The 24,455-nt window shown below is 41.2% G+C and overlaps 1 protein-coding gene across 1 annotated transcript; it reads left to right on the plus strand.

The window, feature by feature from the left end:
* Positions 1–2,841: 2,841 nt before the first annotated feature.
* On the plus strand, positions 2,842–24,455 carry RBM43 (RNA binding motif protein 43). The gene is made up of 4 exons (XM_027131495.1): positions 2,842–3,346; positions 10,273–10,483; positions 20,550–20,638; positions 21,433–24,455. The coding sequence occupies exons 1-4, from the start codon at positions 3,344–3,346 to the stop codon at positions 22,162–22,164; spliced, it is 1,035 nt and encodes a 344-aa protein (XP_026987296.1). The 5' UTR covers positions 2,842–3,343; the 3' UTR covers positions 22,165–24,455.

The raw sequence follows: 24,455 nt of genomic DNA on the forward strand, positions 1-24,455 counted from the left end.
CTTGTTATAGCATGTATCAGTATTTCATTCCTTTTTATTGCCAAGTAATATTACATTGTGTATAAATGTGTGTATGTGTATATGTATATAATATGCATATAATATATATATTATGTACATAGTATATATATGTAAAATGCATTTTATTCATCCTTTAAGCAATTGATGGCCATTTGGGTTATTTCTATTTCTTGGCTATTACTATAATGTTATGGACATTTGCTTTTAAGTCTTTGTTCGCAAGCATGTTTTCATTTCTCTTGGGTAGTTATCTAGGAGGGAATTTTCTTGGTCATATGGTAAATTTATGCTTAACTTTTGATAAACTGCTCAACTGTTTTCAAAGGTGGCTGTAACATTTTGCTTTCCCACCAGCGATGCATGTGGGTTCTCATTTCTCCACATTCTTGACATTTGCTGTTATCTGTCTTTTTGATTACAACCATTTTAGTCAGTATGGAGTGGTATTTCATTGTGTTAATTTGCATTTCTTTAACGACTAGTGATGTTGAGCATATTTTCATGTGCATATTATGAATTCATGTATCTGCTTTGATAAAATATCTATTCAATTTTTGTCCATTTTTAAGTGGGTTATCTTATTTTTGAGTTGTAAGAGTTCTTTTTGTATTCTGAATACAAATCCCTTATCAGATGTGTGATTTGCAAATATTTTCATGGTTTTCTTTTTTTCTAACGGCTTGCATATATTAGTCAGAGTAGGCTAGGTGATATTGCTGAAAAAAAGTTCAGTGGTTTTAAACATCAAAGTTATTTCTCATTCACATAAATTTTGTTATGGGTCCAGGCAACTCCCTCTTGCAGCTGTGTTCTATGTGTTGGCTCACTGATGCATGTTGCCTTCAATACATGCTTCTATGTGCACAAAGGCAAAGAGAGTGTTGCAGACTCTTGCACTGGCAATGAAATGCTTCCATCCAAATATGAGACATGTCAGTTCTCCTCCCATTTCATTGGCTGAATGAATCATATGGCCATGCCTAACATCAAAGGGAGAAGGGCGATCCCTCCACATGGGATTGAATTGACAACAAGGAATGTTGTTGAGCAGCACTACTGTTAGGGGAACCACTGACCAAAACCACCCGCCCTGGCCAGGCCCTACTGTAACCACTTGCATGAGTTATCTTACCACAGGAGGTCCTGGTAAGGAACATGGAACTAACAAGCTACCACCAACCAGAAGAATTCGGGAAAGGTCAAAAGGAGAGAGAAGATACCAGTCCATATGTCCTACAAACCTCCCAGAACCCTTCCCGCTGGAATCCATCTTTGCTGAGCCATGCACCTGCCACCGGGAAGGACCCTGAGTCAGAGTGATTGGCCAGAGACAACCCGGAAACTAACCCTGTCGCCATAAAACCTGAGACTGCGAGCCACGTGGCAGAGCAGTTCTCCTCGTTTCCCTTACCCTGCTGCTTTCCGCCCGAGCGCCTCTTCCCAATTAAGTGTCTTGCTTTGTCAGCACGTGTGTCTCCTCAGACAATTCATTTTTGAGAGTTAGACAAGAGCCCACTCTCGGGCCCTGGAATGGGTCCGCCTTCCTGCAACACTACTGTCTATTGTGTTGGGGGGGGGGGGGTGACAGGTAAGAAAAAATAAACAAATGTATCTTCATATTTTTAGAAAGGTGTGAGTGCTATTAAGATGGAATAACAGGGTGATAGAATAATAACTGGGGGGACAAATTTAGACTGGGTGATCAGAAACAGTCTCCCTGAAGAGGGCTCATTTGAGCTAAGGCTCCAATGACAGCAATGAGCCAGTTAAGTGAATATCAGGGAGGAGCCATCCAGGTCATGACGTAGAAACGGGGTGGTGGGGGTGGTGGGGTGGGGGGGTGGTGTGGGCAAGTCCCCTTGGTGGGGAAGTAAATTTTATTCAAAGTGCAATGGGAAAACAATGAAGTGTTCAGACAGGGATCAAACCTGATTTACATTTAAAAAATATCATCCTGGGTGTGGTATCCAGAATGAATTGAACAAGGCCGAAGGCAAGGCGGAGGACGCAGTTGATCTGGGTGGTAGAGATAAAGTTGGAGATAGTGTGCAGTTTATGGAATGTACTAATGAGCTAAGGAAAAGAGGAATTAAGGAAGACAGGTGAGTTCTGAGTTTAAGTTCCTCAGTGGGTGGTAGTGCTATTTACTGAGAGGGAAGAATGGGAGGAAGGTCCTATTAGGCTTCACATGCTTATCAGACATTCAAGCGGGCATTTAAGTGTAGAAATCTGAATATAAAATATAAATTGGGGAATTACTTATAGATCTACCTCATTGTTTTAAAATCTTCATAGCCTTAGGCCTTAACAGATGTGCCATCGACCATATAATAAATAGTTCTATTTCATGGTTTAACTGGGTGGATCCCAGACTTTCCGAAAAAAATTATTGTATTACAAGCAATGCACAATTAAAATATCTGTACAGTATCTTAGTTCTACTCGTGCACTGTAACTTCAGTTCATTTCTGAAAGTGGAGTTGCTAATTCTAAGGATATATATGCATTTTTACTTTTCTTTTTTTTTTCACTTTACATTTTTGAGAGGGGCCAAAATCCTTAACCTATCTATGCTTGCAGCAACATTGTTGTTTCCTCATACTCTGGCTGACACTGGGTATTATCAGCACTTTTTAATTTTTGCCACTCTAATCATGGAAAAAGGGGATGCTGTTATGATTTCAATTTGTATTTCTTAGGAGTGGAATTGAACTTCTGCATACTAGCCAGCTATTTGCTTTTCTTACTTATGCTCTCTTTGACTTTTAAGCTATGTATGTAGATTCCCTGTGTCCCTGCGGTGCCAGACTCAGGAATCTGAGCGCGGGATGGCCAGGATGGTGAGCTCTCTTTTAGCAGGGACCTTTCATCCTGTGCCCTGCGCACCTGGCCACTGGTCCTGGACAGGGGACGAGAGGAGAAACAGGCGTGGTGCGGTGAGAACACAACTAGGGAGATAAAGATGGCATAGGAAGGACGATCCACTGCCCACAGGACAGACACAGCACCCGGAGAATCCCCGCATTCCCGCCGGGGAATCCCCCCCCCCCCCCCCCCCGCCGCCGACCTCTCTCCAGCTTGATTTCAAAAGTTGCGAAACTACCGAGGGCGTCCGGAGAGCAACTGCCCCAGGTCCGGGCTCTCATCCCGAGGCCCCGAGACCCCGAGGCCGCAGAACCGCGGGGTGGGGTGGAGGGGCTGTCTCCAAACGAGCGGGAACAGAAAACCGAAACCAAAACCCGTCAGCCAGCTCCCGCCGCGTCGCCCGCGCTCCGCTAGCTCTGGGCCCCGCTGGCCGCCGAGGGCGCGTCTCTCTTCCGCCATGGCAAGTTGCTTTTGCTTTGGGTTTTGCAGGGCGGAGTGGTCCTCGTCCCGTCACCACGGTCCCCCAGGAGGACGCGGAGCCGGGCAGAACGGGCGAGGGTGCGGGGTGACCGGGGAGGCGCGGGGAGGGACCCCGAAGGCAAACCTAGCCCGGTTTGTCTGCACCTGTACGGGTGGCAGTTCCGCGCGCTTCACCGCAGGCCAGCTCCAAAGGACGCATCGCCGCGGCCTCCTCCGGCACCTAGTGCCTGGTTGTCGGGGACACAGCTGTTTGGTCGACGAGTGGACTCGCAGGCAGTGTTAGGGCTTAACTGTTGTCCTGCCACACTTTGGGAGCAGGAGAGGAGAGAATTGCCCAGAAATGGAGGCCACCGTTTCCTTTTATAAAGGGCCAGCAAGAAGGATTCTAGCCAAGGACACAGTTGGGAAAGCAGCCTGACGTCTTAGTGGGAATTTTCTCTTGTGGCCTTAGTTCTTTCTCCAGACACAAAGGGCTCTGTGTTGTCACCATCTTTGCTGCCTAGCAAGAACAGTTAGCAAATTTAAGATTTAGGCTTCCGTGTACTTTGTATCAAGCGCTTAAAAGCAGTGGCAGGGCCTTCAATTCCCGGTCAGAAGTGCCCAAGCAGTTGCGAAGTGCAAGTGCGACTTTGTTTACCGGTGGCGGTAAAGGCGACGTGAATGAAAATAGACACCTAATTTTGAGAAAAGGAATGTAAGCGAACTCAGTGAATAAATTTAATTATCTCTCCCAAGTGCTTTACTTACAAAAATAAACTCACAGTTTTTCTTTTTGTTTTCGGATACTATGGTCAAAAGTCTCTTAAAATGTATCATCGATGCAGGGAAATTGCCGTCATTTTAATACCTGCCGACCAAAATGCTGCTCATGTTTCAAAATTCTGTATCTCCATATGGTAACTCTTGAAAGGGCTATCTCCAAGACCTCTCTTTTCCTTCTTAACGGTGGGTAGAAAACATCAATAGCCATCAAGGAGAAGTTTCTTTGATTTCAAAGATAAATGTAGACATTTGAACAAAGAAATATGGTATTAGTATTGATGAGGGCAGAGGCGGAGTAAGATTTTCTGAATTTAAATTGATTTAAAGATTTTCTTTGGCACTGATGAAGAAAAGGAAGCTAATACACTAGCCACTTATCCGTGGAGGTTGATGTGGACTGTTAGAGCCAGATGTATAGTAAATCAAGACAAATCTCATGTGAAATAAAAATCCCCTTAAAGTCTCAAAAATCTGTCATTTTTTTTTTCCTTTTCTAGAAAGAACTATTTTGGGATAATTACATCTTACCACTTGGGGCTAGGATGGAGGAACACATTTTTATATTTTTATTCTTTCCTGTGCAATTTATTTGTCCCTGAATATTTTAAGAAACTGTTTTCCTCCATTAAAAGTACCTCCCATAACAAAGAGTTCATAATTATTATGAGTTTCCTTTTCAGGAGACACTACCTTTGCTTTATATGTCTCAATATGAGCCATTTTCATCCTCCATTCCTCTGTCCCTTTGCTTTTGCTGTGAACTCTTTTGCATTTTTTTTTTTAATCAAAAAAAATTTTTTTTGTTGTTGTTGTTGTTTTTGCGATACGCGGGCCTCTCACTGTCGTGGCCTCTCCCGTTGCGGAGCACAGGCTCCGGACGCGCAGGCTCAGCGGCCATGGCCCACGGGCCCAGCTGTTCCGCGGCATGTGGGATCTTCCCGGACCGGGGCACGAACCCGTGTCCCCTGCATCGGCAGGCAGACTCTCAACCACTGCGCCACCAGGGAAGCCCTCTTTTGCATTTTTAATCAAATTTGACCATTAGTTAAAATTCGACCTCAGCCTTCAAGGTCTCTCTTTCATGAAGCCTTCTTTGACTGCTTTAGCCAGAATTAATCTTGCTTCCTAATCCTAAGTGAACTTTATTGTGAATGGTCCTGTACCCTTCTCAGATTTTGGGGTGTTGGTCTGTTCTTCTTGTAGAGAAGTAGACCTCCCTCTTTTTGTGCCTACCAAGCTCTGTTGAAATGATTTGTGTATGTGCCTGCCTCCTTCTCTTCCATAACTTAGAGGCTCTTTTTGTGTGTGTGTTGGTAATCTTAAGGCCCATCCAGGTGCCCCGCACATAATAAATGCTCAGTAAGGTTTTATGGTGGAACAATTTCAGGGTGAGGGGTGTGCTTTATGTCTTCGTATGTGTCATCTTTGGTACCCAGCATATTGCCAGATATAGAACACCTGCTTCATTAATACTGTATTTGTTAATTGATTAACTAATCGACAAGATACTCTATATTCTAAGAAATGCAGGTACATTTTTGCCACCTTATTTTATAACCACCAGCTGAAAAGTCAGAGGAGATGCTGAGAGAGTGCATATCCTGGGGGCGGTCATCATTGACTTTAGGCATTTTCTATTATTGAATTCCTGCTATGATAAATAAGGATTTCACTCAAGTAACCTCTGACTTCTCCCACCTTTCAAGCTTGAAAGTTTTAGTAATATTTTTAAATTCTCCTGTGGACTATTTTTGTAACTTTCATAATATACTTAAAATTTTGATGGTATTACATGATTTTCAGTAATATAAGTATAGATTTTTCTTTCTATCTTTTTTTCTCAACTTGTGTTAGTTTTGCCTTTATTCTTACATTGACAGGGTTGAATGTTTCCATTTTATTCTATAATCATATTTAAGTCTTTGGTATTTTGAAGATTTAACAGAATTAGTCTAAAAGATAAAAACCAATGAGAGTGTCTATATTATTATGCAAACAGTAAATACTGTTTACAGCAGGGCCTAATAATAGTGTGCTGTGATTACTTTTTCTCCTTTTGGTCCAATGTCATGTGTATTTTTCCTTTTTCCACTTACAGAAAAATGTTCCTCGCAGCTGTGTCAAATAGATTCTCTTTTTTTGGTATTCTATAATTTACTGAAAACATGCACACTTTAATTTACTTATGATCTTTAGGCTTGGGCCCTTGCAAATGCCAGAAAGTGGAGGGGGAGGGGGCTTGCTCTGGGGTGCCAGCACCCACACTAGCAGGTCAGATTCTCCCTAGAGTGTCCATTCAGTTTTGTTTTGCCGCTAGCTTTTCAACTAATCTTTCTGGTTTTGGTCCCTTTTTTCATTTCTGAGGTTCTTGCCATGAAAGTTGTCACCTTTGCATTGCAACCCCCTTTTCTTTATTCTGGATTCCCTCTGTCTTATCCTTCCACATACTTCTGTATCTTTTCCGTCTTCAAGAAATTGTTGAAATCTCCCCTATGCTGCTGATTGCTCCCCTTAATTGTGTTTATTCTCTTTTTTATTCTTCTACTTTCATTTTAAGATGCTCCTGGGTTAGAATGGACACTGTGTGTGTGCTTAGACTGTTTTCTTGATTAGGGAGGTCAGAAGCTGTTTGCCTATCCCCAGTGAAGTCCTACTCTGAGTATATAGAGTCCTCTGAACTGAAAACCGAAACATCTTTATGATCTATTAACCGTTACTTGGACCTGTGAGACATCCTGTCCTCCCTGGGGGTAATTTAGGATAGATTTTGTCTGAGCTCTGGTGTAATCAACCTGGACTACCTATATATGCATTGGGAGAAGTTTATAGGTCCACTCCCCTAAATGAGCTGGGGAACAAATTAAAACCTTAATACAAGAAGTTCACAGAGAGTGAGCCCAGGGAAGGATCTCCTTGCACTTGGTCCTCTGTTCCCAGGGTGGCACAGTCTACAATAGCATGTGCTCTCAGTGGTTGAATTCTATTTCAGGTATGTTCTGGAAGGCAGGGTTTACTTCACTGTAGCTCCAATGTTATTTCCAGGGTTTTATTTTTTTATGGTGACTTTTCCTAATTTTACCAAAAAAAAAAAAAAAAAGAAAAAAAAGAATATGTTTTTTATTACCTTATGTACTTTCAACTCTACAATCAAGAAAACATACAGCCAACTCCAAACTACAAAATTTTGTGGTTACCTTAACTTTTTTTTTTCTTTTGTAACATCTTTATTGGAGTATAATTGCTTTACAATGGTGTGTTAGTTTCTGCTGTATAACAAAGTGAATCAGCTATACATAAACATATATCCCCATATCCCCTCCCTCTTGTGTCTCCCTCCCACCCTCCCTATCCCACCGCTCTAGGTGGTCACAAAGCACCGAGCTGATCTCCCTGTGCTATGTGGCTGCTTCCCACTAGCTATCTATTTTACATTTGGTGGTGTATATATGTCCTTGCCACTCTCTCACTTCATCCCAGCTTACCCTTCCCCCTCCCCGTGTCCTCAGGTACATTCTCTACATCTGTATCTTTATTCCTATCCTGCCCCTAGGTTCTTCATAACCATTTTTTTTTTTTTTTTTTAGATTCCATATATATGTGTTAGCATACGGTATTTGTTTTTCTCTTTCTGACTTAACTTCACTCTTTAATACAGTCTCTAGGTCCATCCACCTCGTTACAAATAACTCAATTTCATTTCTTTTTATGGCTGAGTAATATTCCATTGTATATATGTGCCACATCTTTATCCGTTCATCTGTCAGTGGACGCCTAGGTTGCTTCCATGTCCTGGCTATTGTAAATAGACCTGCAATGAACATTGTGGAACATGACACTTTTTGAATTATGGTTTTCTCAGGGTATATGCCCAGTAGTGGGATTGCTGGGTCGTATGGTAGTTCTACTTTTAGTTTTTTAAGGAACCTCCATACTGTTCTCCATAGTGGCTGTATCAATTTACATTCCCACCAACAGTGCAAGAGGGTTCCCTTTTCTCCACACCCTCTCCAGCAGTTATTGTTTGTAGATTTTTTGATGACGGCCATTCTGACAGTGTGTGGTGATACCTCATTGTAGTTTTTTTTTTTTTTTTTTTGCGGTACGTGGGCCTCTTACTGTTGTGGCCTCTCCCGTTGCGGAGCACAGGCTCCGGACACGCATGCTCAGTGGCCATGGCTCACGGGCCCAGCCGCTCCGTGGCATGTGGGATCCTCCCGGACCGGGGCACGAACCCGTGTCCCCTGCGTCAGCAGGTGGACTCTCAACCACTGTGCCACCAGGGAAGCCCCTCATTGTAGTTTTGATTTACATTTCTCTAATGGTAAATGATATTGAGCAGACTTTCATGTGTTTGTTGGCAATGTGTATAACTTCTTTGGAGAAATGTCTATTTAGGTCTTCTGCCCATTTTTGGATTGGGTTGTTTGTTTTTTCGATATTGAGCTGCATGAGCTGCTTGTAAATTTTGGAGATTAATCCTTTTTCAGTTGCTTCATTTGCAGATATTTTCTCCTATTCTGAGGGTTGTCTTTTCATCTTGTTTATGGTTTCCTTTGCTGTGCAAAAGCCTTTAAGTTTCATTATGTCCCATTTGTTTATTTTTGTTTTTATTTCCATTTTGCTAGGAGATGGGTCAAAAAGGATCTTGCTGTGATTTATGTCATAGAGTGTTCTGCCTGTGTTTTCCTCTAAGAGTTTGATAGTGTCTGGCCTTACATTTAGGTCTTTAATCCATTTTAAGTTTATTTTGGTGTATGGTGTTAAGGAGTGTTCTAATTTAATTTTTTTACATGTAGCTGTCCAGTTTTCCCAGCACCACTTACTGAAGAGGCTGTCTTTTCTCCACTGTATATTCATGTCTCCTTTATCAAAGATAAGGTGACCATATGTGCATGGGTTTATCTCTGGGCTTTCTATCCTGTTCCATTGATCTCTATTTCTGTTTTTGTGCCAGTACCATACTGTCTCGATTACTGTAGCTTTGTAGTATAGTCTGAAGTCAGGGAGCCTGATTCCTCCAGCTCTGTTTTTCGTTCTCAAGATTGCTTTGGCTATTCGGGGTCTTTTGTGTTTCCATACAAATTGTGAAATTTTTTGTTCTAGTTCTTTGAAAAATGCCAGTGGTAGTTTGATAGGGATTGCATTGAATCTGTAGATTGCTTTGGGTAGTAGAGTCATTTTCACAATGTTGATTCTTCCAATCCAAGAACATGGTATATCTCTCCATCTGTTTGTATCATCTTTAATTTCTTTCATCAGTGTTTTACAGTTTTCTGCATACAGGTCTTTTGTCTCCTTAGGTAGGTTTATTCCTAGGTATTTTGTTCTTTTTTTTTCATTGATTAGCTTGACTTTTTAAAAAATTTTGATTTAAAAAATTTATATCTCAGGACTTCCCTGCAGTCCAGTGGTTAAGACTTCCCCTTCCCCTGCAGGTGGTCCCTGGTCAAGGAGCTAAGATCCCACATGCCTCAGGGCCAAAAAACCAAAACATAAAGCAGAAGCAATATTATAACAAATTCAACAAAGACTTTAAAAATGGTCCACATCAGGGCTTCCCTGGTGGTGCAGTGGTTGAGAGTCCACCTGTCGATGCAGGGGACACGGGTTCGTGCCCCGGTCCAGGAAAATCCCACATGCCGCAGAGTGGCTGGGCCCGTGAGCCATGGCCGCTCAGCCTGCGCGTCCGGAGCCTGTGCTCCGCAGCGGGAGAGGCCACAGCAGTGAGAGGCCCACGTACCGCAAAAAAACAAACAAACAAACAAAAAAAAAACAGCTAAGTTAAAAAAAAAAAAAAATGGTCCACATCAAAAAAAAATCTTAAAAAAAATTTATATCTCAATATTTTCCTTTGTGATTACAATTATTTTTAGGTCTTTCTAAAATCAGACAAATGTTAACCAGTGTTTTCCATTTATTAATAAAAGGGGTTTCCTTTTTACATTTTAACTCTCAAATTTATATAGAGTTTATGCTGGCATATGGTATGAGGCCAGGCTCTAACCTTAATATTTGTTTTCAAGTATCTAATCAATTGCAAGAGCGCCTTTATTGAATAAAATAGCTTTTCCCACTGGTGTGTAACATTGCCTATATTAAGCAGAATCCTATATATTTGAAGAGTATCCTACTGTGTTTTTGCAGGCATCAGTTTTGAAGGTCAAGGAATCCGAAGCTTCTGAAAGAACAATTGTAGTTGCTGGTCTTCCAGTTGGTTCCGTTAATGATCAGTCGCTGACCGTATTAGTGAAGAGTCACTTTCAAGATATTGAGAATGAGGGTGGAGTTGTTGAAGATGTGATATATCCAACAAGAACCAAGGGAGTTGCATATGTAACATTCAAAGAAAAAAAAGGTATTTCCCAATCAAGTTTTTATAATCTTAGAAATACTTCTGTAATGAAATTAAAAGTTGAATTTCATTAAAATAATTCATGGGACTGGTAAAGTTTAAAGTGTATTTAAAAAATAATAATTCTATTTTTTTAACATCTTTATTGGAGTATAATTGCTTTAAAATGGTATGTTAGTTTCTGCTTTATAACAAAGTGAATCAGTTATACATATACCTATGTCCCCATATCTCTTCCCTCTTGTGTCTCCCTCCTTCCCACCCTCCCTATCCCACCCCTCTAGGTGGTCACAAAGCACTGAGCTGATCTCCCTGTGCTACGTGGCTGCTTCCCACTAGCTATCTATTTTACGTTTGGCAGTGTATATATGTCCATGCCACTCTCTCACTTTGTCTCAGCTTACCCTTCCACCTCTCTGTATCCTCAAGTCCATTCTCAAGTAGGTCTGCGTCTTTATTCTCATCTTGCCCCTAGGTTCTTCATGACCATTTTTTTTTTTTTTAGATTCCATATATATGTGTTAGCATATGGTATTTGCTTTTCTCTTTATGACTTACTTCACTCTGTATGACAGACTCTAGGTCCATCCACCTCATTACAAATAACTCAATTTATTTTCTTTCTATGACTGAGTAATATTCCACTGTATATACGTGCACATCTTCTTTATCCATTCATCTGTTGATGGACACTTAGGTTGTCTCCATGTCCTGGCTATTGTAAATAGAGCTGCAATGAACATTGTGGTACATGACTCTTTCTGAATTATGGTTTTCTCAGGGTATATGCCCAGTAGTGGGATTGCTGGGTCGTATGGTAGTTCTATTTTTAGTTTTTTTTTGTTGTTGTTTTTTTTGTTTTTTTTTTTTTTGTTTTTTTTTTTGCGGTACGCAGGCATCTCACTGTTGTGGCCTCTCCCATTGTGGGGCACAGGCTCCGGACGCGCAGGCTCAGCGGCCATGGCTCACGGGCCCAGCCGCTCCGCGGCATGTGGGATCTTCCCGGATCGGGGCACGAACCCGTGTCCCCTGCATTGGCAGGCGGACTCTCAACTGCTGTGCCAGCAGGGAAGCCCCTATTTTTAGTTTTTTAAGGAACCTCCATACTGTTCTCCATGGTAGCTGTATCAATTTACATTCCCACCAACAGTGCAAGAGGGTTCCCTTTTCTCCACACCCTCTCCACCATTTATTGTTTGTAGATTTTTTGATGATGGCCATTCTGACTGGTGTGAGATGATATCTTATTGTAGTTTTGATTTGCATTTCTCTAATGGTAAGTGATATTGAGCAGACTTTCATGTGTTTGTTGGCAATGTGTATAACTTCTTTGGAGAAATGTCTATTTAGGTCTTCTGCCCATTTTTGGATTGGGTTGTTTGTTTTTTCGATATTGAGCTGCATGAGCTGCTTGTAAATTTTGGAGATTAATCCTTTGTCAGTTGCTTCACTTACAAATACTTTCTCCCATTCTGAGGGTTGTCTTTTGGTCTTGCTTATGGTTTCCTTTGCTGTGCAAAAGCTTTTAATGTTCATTAGGTCCCATTTGTTTATTTTTGTTTTTATTTCCATTTCTCTAGAAGGTGGGTCAAAAAGGATCTTGCTGTGATTTATGTCATAGAGTGTTCTGCCTATGTACTCCTCTAAGAGTTTGATAGTGTCTGGCCTTACATTTAGGCCTTTAATCCATTTATTTTTCTGTATGGTGTTAGGGAGTGTTCTAATTTCATTCTTTTATATGTAGCTGTTCAGTTTTCCCAGCACCACTTATTGAAGAGGCTGTCTTTTCTCCACTGTATATTCATGTCTCCTTTATCAAAGATAAGGTGACCATATGTGCGTGGGTTTATCTCTGGGCTTTCTATCCTGTTCCATTGATCTCTATTTCTGTTTTTGTGCCAGTACCATGCTGTCTTGATTTCTGTAGCTTTGTAGTATAGTCTGAAGTCAGGGAGCCTGATTCCTCCGGCTCTGTTTTTCGTTCTCAAGATTGCTTTGGCTATTCGGGGCTTTTGTGTTTCCATACAAATTGTGAAATTTTTTGTTCTAGTTCTTTGAGAAATGCTAGTGGTAGTTTGATAGGGATTGCATTGAATCTGTAGATTGCTTTGGATAGTATAGTCATTTTCACAGTGTTGATTCTTCCAATCCAAAAACATGGTGTATCTTTCCATCTATTTGTATCATCTTTAATTTCTTTCATCAGTGTCTAATAATTTTCTGCATATAGGTCTTTTGTCTCCTTATGTTGGTTTATTCCTAGATATTTTATTCTTTTTGTTGCAGTGGTAAATGGGAATATTTTCTTAATTTCACTTTCAGAATTTTCCTCATTAGTGTATAGGAATGTTAGAGATTTCTGTGCATTAATTTTGTATCCTGCTACCTTACCAAATTCATTGATTAGCTCTAGTAGTGTTCTGGTAGCATCTTTAGGATTCTTTATGTATAGTATCATGTTATCTACAAACAGTGACAGCTTTACTTCTTTTCTGATTTGGATTCCTTGTATGTCTTTTTCTTCTCTGATTTCTGTGGCTAAAACTTCCAAAACTATGTTGAATAATAGTGGTGAGAGTGGGCAACCTTGTCTTGTTCCTGATCTTAGTGGAAATGGTTTCAGTTTTTCACCAATGAGGATGATGTTGGCTGGGGGTTTGTCATATATGGCCTTTATTATGTTGATGAAAGTTCCCTCTATGCCTACTTTCTGGAGGGTTTTTATCATAAATGGGTGTTGAATTTTGTCAAAAACTTTCTCTGCATTTATTGAGATGATCATATGGTTTTTCTCCTTCAATTTTTTAATATGGTGTATCACATTGTTTGATTTGCGTATATTGAAGAATCCTTGCATTCCTGGGATTAACCCCAATTGGTCATGGTGTATGATCCGTTGAATGTGCTGTTGGATTCTGTTTGCTAGTATTTTGTTGAGGATTTTTGCATCTATGTTCATCAGTGATATTGGCCTGTAGTGTTCTCTCTTTGTGACATCTTTGTCCAGTTTTGGTATCAGGGTGATGGTGGCCTCGTAGAATGAGTTTGGGAGTGTTCCTCCCTCTGCTATATTTTGTAAGAGTTTTAGAAGGATAGGTGTTAGCTCTTCTCTAGATGTTTGATAGAATTCGCTTTTGAAGCCATCTGGTCCTGGGCTTTTGTTGGAGGATTTTTAATCACAGTTTCAATTTCAGTGCTTGTGATTGGTCTGTTTATATTTTCTATTTCTTCCTGATTCTGTCTCGGAAGGTTGTGCTTTTCTAAGAATTTGTCCATATCTTCCGGGTTGTCCATTTTATTGGCATATAGTTGCTTGTAGTAATGTCTTATGATTCTTTGTATTTCTGCAGTGTCAGTTGTTACTTCTTCTTTTTCATTTCTAATTCTATTGATTTGAGTCTTCTCCTTTTTTTTCTTCATGAGTCTGGCTAATGGTTTATCAATTTTGTTTATCTTCTCAAAGAACCAGCCTTTAGTTTTATTGATCTTTGCTATCCTTTCCCTCATTTCTTTTTCATTTATTTCTGATCTGATCTTTATGATGTCTTTCCTTCCGCTAACTTTGGGGTTTTTTGTTTCTTCTTTCTCTAATTGGTTTAGGTGTAAGGTTAGGTTATTTGAGACGTTTCTTGTTTCTTATGGTAGGATTGTATTGCTATAAACTTCCCTCTTAGAACTGCTTTTGCTGCATCCCATAGGTTTTGGGTTGTCGTGTCTCCATTGTCATTTGTTTCTAGGTATTTTTTGATTTCCTCTTTGATTTCTTCAGTGATCTCTTGGTTATTAAGTAGTGTGTTGTTTAGCCTCCATGTGTTTGTATTTTTTACAGATTTTTTTCCCTGTAATTGTTTTCTAGTCTCATAGCATTGTGGTTGGAAAAGATACTTGATACGATTTTAATTTTCTTTAATTTACCAAGGTTTGATTTGTGATCCAAGATATCATCTATCCTGGAGAATGTTCCATGAGCACTTGAGAAAGAAGTGTATTCTGTTGTTTTTGGATGGAATGTCCTGTAAATATCACTGGAGTCCATTTGTTTAATGTATCATTTAAAGCTTGTGTTTCCTTATTTATTTTCATTTTGGATGATCTGTCCATTGGTTAAAGTAGGGTGTTAAAGTCCCCTAATCTGATTGTGTTCCTGTGGATTACCTCTTTTATGGCTGTTAGTATTTGACTTATGTATTGAGGTGAGCTTCTGTGGAGTGCATAAATATTTACAATTCGTATATCTTCTTCTTGGATTGATCCCTTGATCATTATGTAGTGTCCTTCTTTGTCTCGTAATATTCTTTGTTTTAAAGAGTATTTCATCTGATATGAGAATTGCTACTGCAGCTTTCTTTTGATTTCCATTTGCATGGAACATCTTTTTCCATCCCCTCACTTTCAGCCTGTATGTGTCCTTAGGTCTGAAGTGGGTCTCTTGTAGACAGCATATATATGGGTCTTGCTTTTGTATACATTCAACCAGTCTATGTCTTTTGGTTGGAGCATTTAATCCATTTACGTTTAAGGTAGTTATTGATATGTATGTTCGTATTACCATTTTCTTAATTGTTTTGGGTTTGTTACTGTAGGTCTTTTCCTTCTCTTGTTTTTCCTGCCTAGAGAAGTTCCTTTAGCATTTGGTGGTGTTTTGGTGGTGCTGAATTCTTTTAGCTTTTGCTTGTCTGTAAAGGTTTTAATTTCTCTGTCAAATCTGAATGAGATCCTTGCTGGGTAGAGTAATCTTGATTGCAGGTTTTTCTCCTTCATCACTTTCAATGTGTCCTGCCACTCCCTTCTGGCTTGCAGAGTTCCTGCTGAAAGGTCAGCTGTTAACCTTATGGGGATTCCCTTGTGTGTTATATGTTGTTTTTCCCTTGCTGCTTTTAATATTTTTTCTTTGTATTTAATTTTTGGTAGTTTGATTGACATGTGTCTTAGCTCATGTGTTTCTCCTTTGGTTTATCCGGTATGGGACTCTGTGCTTCTTGGACTTGATTAACTATTTCCTTTCCCATATCAGGGAAGTTTTCAACTATAATCTCTTCAAATATTTTCTCAGACCCTTTCTTTTTCTGTTCTTCTTCTGGGACCCCTATAATTCGAATGTTGGTATGTTTAATGTTGTCTCTTAGGCTGTGTTCATCTCTTTTCATTCTTTTTTCTTTATTCTGCTCTGCAGTAGTTATTTTTACTCTTTTATCTTCCAGGTCACTTATCCGTTCTTCTTCCTCAGTTATTCTGCTATTGATCCCTTCTAGAGAATTTTAAATTTCATTTATTGTGTTGTTCATCTCTGTTTGTTTGCTCTTTAGTTCTTCTAGGTCCTTGTTAAGCGTTTCTTGTATTTTCTCCATTCTACTCCCAAGATTCTGGATCATCTTTACTATCATTATTCTGAATTCTTTTTCAGGTAGACTGCCTATTTCCTCTTAATTTGTTTTGTCTGGTGGGTTTTTGCCTAGCTCCTTCATCTGCTGTGTTTCTCTGTCTTCTCCTTTTGCTTAACTTACTGTGTTTGGGGTCTGCTTTTTGCAGGCTGCAGGTTTGTAGTTCCCGTTGTTTTTGGTGTCTGTCTCCAGTGGCTAAGGTTGGTTCAGTGGGTTGTGTAGGCTTCCTGGTGGAGGGGACTAGTGCCTGTGTTCTGGTGGATGAGGCTGGATCTTGTCTTTCTGGTGGGCAGGTCCACGTCTGGTGGTGTGTTTTGGGGTGTCTGTGGCCTTTTTATGATTTTAGGCAGCCTCTCTGCTGATGGATGGGGTTGTGTTCTTGTCTTGCTAGTTGTTTGGCATAGGGTGTCCAGCACTGTAGCTTGCTGGTCGTTAAATGGAGCTGGGTCTTGGCGTTGAGCTGGAGATCTCTGGGAGAGTTTCGCTGTTTGATATTATGTGGAGCTGGGAGGTCTCTTGTGGACCAGTGTCCTGAACTTGGCTCTTCCACCTCAGAGACACAGCCCTGACACCTGGCTGGAGCACCAAGAGCCTTTCATCCACACAGCTCAGAATAAAAGGGAGAAAAAGTAGAAAGAAAGAAAGAAAGGAAGGGAGGGAGGGAGGGAGGAAGAAAAAGAAAAAAAGAAAGAAAGAAGATAAAATCAAGTAAAATAAAATAAAGTTATTAAAATAAGAAATAATTATTAAAAAAAATTTTTTTAAGTAAAAACAAAAAAAAGAAAACAGAAAAATGGACAGACAGAATCCTAGGAGAAATGGTAAATGCAAAGCTATACAGGCAATATCACACACAGAAGCATAGATATACACACTCACAAAAAGAGAAATAGGGAAAAAAAAATATATATCATTGTTCCCAAAGTCCACCTCCTCAATTTGGGATGATTTGTTGTCTATTCAGGTATTCCACAGATGCAGGGTACATCAAGTTGATTGTCGAGATTTAATCCGCTGCCCCAAGGCTGCTGGGAGAGATTTCCCTTTCTCTTCTTTGTTCACAGAGCTCCCAGGGCTCAGCTTTGGATTTGGCACTGCCTCTGTGTGTAGGTCACGTTAGTGCGTCTGTTCTTCACTCAGGCAGGACGGGGTTAAAGGAGCAGCTGATTCGGGGGCTCTGGCTCACTCAGGCTGCGGGGGAGGAGAGGTATGGTGTGGGGGGTGAGCCTGCGGCGGCAGAGGCCAGTGTGACGTTGCACCAGCCTGAGGCGCGCCGTGCGTTCTCCCTGGGAAGTTGTCCCTGGATCCCGGGACCCTGGCAGTGGCGGGCTGCACAGGCTCCCGGGAGGGGAGGTGTGGATAGTGACTTGTGCTCACACACAGGCTTCTTTGTGGCGGCAGCAACAGCCTTAGCGTCCCATGCCTGTCTCTGGGGTCTGCGCTGATAGGCGCGGTTCCCAACCGTCTCTGGAGCTCCTTTAAGCAGCGCTCTGAATCCCCTCTCCTCGTGCACCAGGAAACAAAGAGGCGAGAAAAAGTCTCTTGTCTCTTCAGCAGCTCCAGACTTTTCCCGGACTGCCTCCCAGCTAGCCGTGGCGCACTAACCCCTTCAGGCTGTGTTCACGCTGCCAACCCCAGTCCTCTCCCTGGGATCTGACCTCCGAAGCCCGAGCCTCAGCTCCCAGACCCCGCCTGCCCGGGTGGGTGAGCAGACAAGTTTCTTGGGCTGGTGAGTGCTGGTTGGCACCGACCCTCTGTGCGGGAATCTCTTTGCTTTGCCCTCCGTACCCCTGTTGCTGTGCTCTCCTCTGTGGCTACGAAGTTCCCCCCCGTCCGCCACTTGCAGTCTCTGCCCTCGAAGGGGCTTCCTAGTGGGTGCAAACCTTTCCTCCTTCACAGCTCCCTCTCACTGGTGCCGGTCCCATCCCTATCTTTTTTTTTTTTTTTTTTTTTTTGCGGTACGTGGGCCTCTCACTGCCATGGCCTCTCCCGGTGCGGAGCACAGGCTCTGGACGCGCAGGCTCAGCGGCCATGGCTCACGGGCCCAGCCGCTCCGCGGCATGTGGGATCCTCCCGGACCGGGGCACGAACCCGTGTCCCCTGCATCGACAGGCGGACTCTCAACCACTGCGCCACCAGGGAAGCTCCCGTCCCTATTCTTTGTCTCTGTTTTTTCTTTTTTCTTTTACCCTACCCAGGTAGGGTAAGTTTCTTGCCCCTGGGGAGTTTCTTGCCTTCTGGGAGGTCTGAGGTCTTCTGCCAGCGTTCAGTAGGTGTTCTGTAGGAGCTGTTCCACCTGTAGATGTATTTCTGATGTATTTGTGGGGAGGAAGGTGATCTTCAAGGCTTACTCTTCCGCCATCTTGAAGCTCCTCAATAATTCTGTTCTTGAGTATAAAAGTGGCACAATAGTGTGTTAAGCAGGAATAAATGTGAAAATGTCTCATGATAGAGTTGTCAATAACTGGCAGTCTTAAAGACTTCTTTTTTTCTATATTTTAAATCTGTCTATATCTTGGGATAAAGGTGATATGTTTTATTGTAGAAAATTTGTAAAATACAGAAAAAACCCCCACAAAAGTTATCTATAATCTCACAAAAAAGGTAAATACTTGGACAATTTTGAGGTGGCTTCAGCAGTATAATTATACCATTTGCTTCTCTTTGATCAAACCAACAAATGGATATTCTCATATAGTATCTGCTTTATTACTGGGAAAGTTGGACTGAAGATATATGGTTTGGATCTGAGGTTAGAGTGAGCCATTCTGTTCCCCACCTCCAACGTGACATAAGTGAGGAAGTTGGGTCTGCAGAGCTATTCACCCCTCCAGCCTCATGGATGGGGCAGCCTTCGGTACAGCACAGTGGCTGGTAGAATAAGTTGCCAAAGAAAGGCGAGTCTCCATGCCAGCCTTTTGGAGGTAAAAGTACTACATAAGAGTAGGAGCAGAAGAGACCTTGCTCTGCTTGAGGGAAGATAGGGTCCAGAGAGAGATCCAACAGACTGTGGGTTATCAGTACCTTTATCTCTCACCATGAGTTATGTCATTCCTTCTCAATGGGGATGTTCAGGTAAGGGATGGCGGGAAGGGCTCCTTATTATTTCTCTAAGGGGAAAGTAGAAGTTAATAATTTTATATTATTAAGGGAAATTATTAGTTTTGTGTATTGCATTGATTAACTCAGAGAGAGAAAGAGAGGGCTCATTCATTCATTTATTCCCAAGTATTTATTGAGCGTCTATTACTTTTCAGGCACCATTCTAGGCCTTGAGGTTATACAGCAATGAATGAAATAGGCAAAATATTTTTTTTTCATGAAGCATACATCTGTGGAGAGATAATAAACAAGCCAATAAATGAATATATAATTGTTGTGTGCTTTATTTATTTGTATATTTATGTATACTTATATATTTATACATATTATATAATACGGTGCTATAAAAAATATAAAGAAGAATAAAGGGATAGAATGTGATGGATAGCGCTACTTTAGGTAGAGCGGGTAGGAAAATACTCTGTTTGGGTGACATTTGAACAGAGACTTGAATGAAGTAAGGGAATGACTCATGCAGATAAGGGGGAAGAAAATTCTAGGCACTAGGGAAGGACTGGGAAACATTCTCTGAGGGATAGCCTGCTGGGCGTTCTGAAGAGCAGTGGGGAGGTTCATGTGACTGGAGTGGGATGAGCAAGGAGGAGAGAATAGGAGATGTGGTTAGATGGGCAGCTGGGACCAGGTTATGTTTAGGAGCACATGGGTCAAAGTAAGGTGTCTGGATTTTATTCTAGGTGACATGGGAAGCCATTGGAGGGTTTTAAGCAGAGGACTGACAGAATGTGATGTCCTTTTTAAACGTGATCCATCTGGCAGACACATGTGGAGCATAAGAGCTACCAGTCGGTGCTGGTTTTGACTAGGGTGGTAGCAGGGCAGGTGATTGAGAACTGGTGGGTGTTCAGAATTTGTAGATGGACTAAGTGTCATTTTCTGAGATGCTGAACACGGGAGGAAGAGTACTTTTGGAAGAGAGCTAGTTATTAAGAGTTGAATTTTGGTCGTTGAGACGTCTATTCAGATAATGAAGTAGAGAGTTCCACAGGCAGAAGGGAGAAAGGTCGATGTTGAAGAGAGAATTTTCAAGGTGATTTACATAGAGAGATGATGTCTAAAGCTGTGGAAATTGTTGACATCACCCAGGGGGTGGGTGTAAGGTTAGCAAAGAGGTGTGAGGCCTGAGGCGGCGGGGCAGGGGGGTGGGAGGGGGCATGCCAAAGCCTAGAGAATGGGGAGGGAAGGATAATTAGCGAAGGAGACTGAGCAGGTCAGCCAGTGAATTAGAGGAAAACAAACCAGGACAGTGTGATATCCTGGATTCAGAAAGGTGAAGTCTCCTCATGACCATAATTAACAGAGTGGTGGGGGATTTACTTTTAGGTGTTTGTTATGTATTATATATAACATACAAAACATGCAAGTGTTTTACGTATGTATGTATACATATATATGTATAAATTTTAATGTGTTAAAGTAGAAGGAAAAACTATGTAAATGCTGAATTTAGAGGAAACACAGAAAAGATCTTAGGTATTTTAAAAGCATTGAACATCTCTTATTATTAATTAAAATAATTATTAGTGTATTGTGCCGCAAACACTTCTGGTGGCCCTTTTTCCACTTAGTTGCAGAGAATGTCATCAGAAAAGAGAAACACTATCTAGCAGAGATGGTCAGACCCGCTCAACTCACCGTCTCCCATTTTAGTGAAAAGGTAAGTGTAATGCTGATTATCTGGATCCCATTTCTTCTGCAGAGTATCTCCTCTACATAGGAGGCACAAAGCACCCTCATCCCATGACTTCTAGAAAAGAAAGTGCAAACTCCTCTTAACCTGAGTCGGTGTTAAAGGTCAAACCTGTGTCTTGAAATTTTTTTGTTATTGCCTGGTCATTTTTATGTTTCTCTATGACCCTCTTAATGTTTTTAAAGTGACAGTGAGCTTTTATGCTGTCATAGATGATGTCAGGCATCTACCTAAAGACTTCTTTTGTAGGGGAAAAAACAATTAGGATGAACATTGAAAAGGAGCTTTGAAGACACAGTAAAGGTGGAAGTAAGAGGAAAAAGTAAAATTCAAAGCACTGGTTTAAAACTTTATTCTGTAAGAAACCTAGGGTTCTGTGCAGCCATCTGAGGAACTTCTAACTTGGAGGGCTCTCTACGGGGACCCCTATCTACAGAGCAGAACCAGAACAGTGTATTTCTCTGGGTTCTGCTTAAGACTTTGTTTCAAACAAGCATTATGCCTCTGAAAAAATATTTGACCACCTTTATTTAGGGTAATCCAGTGAGAAATGTGAATCCCAAATCGAACACTGTGGGCTTGATAGGGTTGTGGCATCCGTCTGACGGGCAGCTATGGCACAAGAAGCCAGCTGTGCTAGGCAGTTGAGGCCTGGTTTAGGGGCTACTGCAGGGGAGACCAAGAAAGTGGCAGAAAAAGAGTGTGTTTATGTAGTCTGCTCCACTAGGTGGTGCTGTTTTAATTTCTCTGTTTAATTTTAGGTCTTCAGCTCTGTAAATGCTGTCCTTGATCTTTCTGTTTTTCGGAGTGAAATTGGTCTGAGAAGTCTGGTAATGGACCTGAAAAGGGAAATCCCAGCTTTATGCTTCAGTCCTTTGGAAGCCAATGGAAGAATCTCCGTTCAAGGATCATTTCTGGCTATCAAGAAGCTCAAAGAGTCTTTGCTATTAAAAGCAAGTTCTCTTTTAGAAAAAAACAGGAATAGACAGAGCCCCAGAGGGAGTACATGGAAAAGTAGTCACTCTTTAAAGCCACCCAGGTCCTCAACACCTGAGACTATGAGAAGAGGAGAAAGGCTTGTTCTCGACACAGATATTTTCCTTTACCTGAAAAAGACGAGCGGATTTTATGAAAGCACACTGAAAAAATTTCATGCTCTATGTCAAGAGACAGTGGATGGTGAAATTACCACACTTTGTATAAGGAATGCTCAAGGTGGTTCTCAGCCAAACAATGAAAAACAGGTGAAAGAGCTCATTGAGAAATATTCACATGCTCTTCACTTCGAGCTTAGAAAGGAGACATTTATTTTGGAAGGAAAGGAAAATAGAGAGAAAAGAAATATTAAGCTGGCATGTAAGCAACTAAGTTCAAGGTACCTTCAGGTTCTGGTTAATTTTTATCGTACGCACATTGACATTATAGGATCTTCTTCTGACACGTACTTGTTTAAAAAAGAGGTCAAGAAATTAATAAGGCAGAAACTTGGGTAATAAAATCCTCAGCAATAGTAATAAGAATGGCTGCTGCCTTCCCTTACTGAGCAGTGGTGATGTCATGAGTGATCCCAGCTTTACAGACATTATCTCATTTAATTCTTTTTTTTTTTTTTTTTTTTGGCTGCACCGCACAGCTTGCGGGATCTTAGTTTCCCAACCAGGGATCAAACCTGGGTCCCCTGCCGTGAAAGTGTGGAGTCCTAACCACTGGATGCCAGGGAATTCCCTATCTCATTTAATTCTTGTGAACATCTTTCATCACAGGCATTTCCATCCTCATGTTATAGGGGAAGAAACTAGGATTTGAATAGGTGAAAACACTTGTCTGAAGTTATCTACCTGCCCATCAGCAGGAGTTAAACCCAAAGATAATATCTAAGGTATAAAACTTCAAAAATTATAAAACTAAATTTAAAGAAACTTCACTTTCTCTGCAACCCCAAATTCTTAGAAAAAAGAGGTAGCCTTCATTCTAACATATAAGAAGTTTGGATGATTATTATGCCATTGGCAATTTCTTAACATTTACAAAATTTGCGTTTACTCCAAATAGAATTAGAATCCTAGCAAAACTCACTTGAGAAGCTACTTACATGGTATTTCTGATGCAGGTAGTCATTACTTGACCAAATCCCATACTGTATAAGGCTACTGGACATGCAGAACATTTTTACTGCTCCTTACTTAGCCTAAGTACTTACATAAAATGTTGGTTCTCCTGTTGGAATTATGAAGGGAGTATAGTGTCTATTTTATAATTGTATTGTAAAATTAATAGCATTTCAGGAGTAAAATCATGGATAATAAGAATAATAGCAAACACTTACTTGCTAGGCATAATTTTAAGTGTATTACATATCTTAACTCATTCAGTCCTGACAGCAGCCCTGTGAGGTAGGTGCTATCTTTATCCACCTTTCACACATGAGGAAACTGGTGCCTAGTGATGTAATATAACTTGCCCATGGCTCTGATTACCAAACGGTGCTTCTCCCTTTTGTAGTCTCTCACAATTCTACTTAAACAATTGAGAAATGTTTCCTTAAAGATGACAGAAGGATTTGAAAATTCTTTACTGAAGGGTAGCCAGAGCTTGTAAGTCATTTGGTTGTCTGTGACTGACCTGCATTTAACTTAGCATTAAGCCAATTTTAAGTACTGGGGACACTGCAGAGACCCTCCCAGGATAATAAAATGATACATCTTGCTCATCTCAAAGTAAACAAACATGGTTACGATGATTTGAACTGTTTATATCAGTAGAAAAGCATAAGAAAAATCTATATGCTTTCATTTTTCTTAGCTACCTAAATCCCAAATATGTAAATGATTTCTATTTCTTTAAATATGTTATTTCATTTCTGTATGGCTAAACTTTTTGCATGGGAAAATTCTCTTTATATGAAGTGTCCAATAAGGTATCTTTAAAAAGGTGTTTGACTTTCATTTTGCTTCTAAGGGTTTGTCTCAGTCTGGGTCCAGTCGGGAGAGAGAAGGCACACAGTAATTTGAACAGGGAAACTTTAATATAAAGAATTATTAACTATGACGGGATTGGAATAATGAGGGATTGGCTCATAAACAGAGAAAACTCTACCAGATAATAGGAGTAACAGATATAAGGAGTAGTTTAGACAGAGCACCCAGGGAAAACCTCCCCCGCCCACCCTACAGCTCCGAACTTAGATCCAGACTTTGCCATAGGGTTTGTGCCAGGGAATCTTGCTGGAGATCCATCCTCTAGGGTACTGGAGGAATCTGTTTAGAAGGTGTCTCTCCAGCGACCCTCCATTACAACATGCCTGAGGGGATTTCTGGGGGGAGCTGCTGGTGGCCGGGTGCCGCTGGCCATTTGGTACTATGGGTGCTCAGTGCTGGGGAGGCCTTGGGTTTGGGCGTTGGACACTGGAGCAGCTGCCCATGCTGCACGAGCCTAATGCTGGAGAAGCTGCGTATGGGGGACCCTTCCTCTGCCGGGGACCTCGATTGTGAGGAGCCTGCCAATTGAACACACTGAAGGAGGAACAAGGCTCTTTCCTCCTGCAGTGCCTCTCCAGCGCCCTCTACTGAGAAAGCTTAATATCTTGCCAGCTACAAAGGAAGGATAAAGGGCCCAATTTGTTTTTACTGAGTAGGCATATAGGATGAATTTATAGCTGAGTCAATAAATTGATAACTGGCAGTTATATTTGATACCTACCAAGGCTTTCATTATTACCACAAATTTAATACCAATAGAATAGTCTTTCAGGGACTTCCTTGGTGGCGCAGTGGTTAAGAATCCA

Source organism: Aethalodelphis obliquidens, unplaced genomic scaffold (assembly GCF_003676395.1).
Source record: "Aethalodelphis obliquidens isolate GAN/ISIS:26980383/991018 unplaced genomic scaffold, ASM367639v1 scaffold2, whole genome shotgun sequence".
In the NCBI taxonomy this organism is placed as follows: domain Eukaryota; kingdom Metazoa; phylum Chordata; class Mammalia; order Artiodactyla; family Delphinidae; genus Aethalodelphis; species Aethalodelphis obliquidens.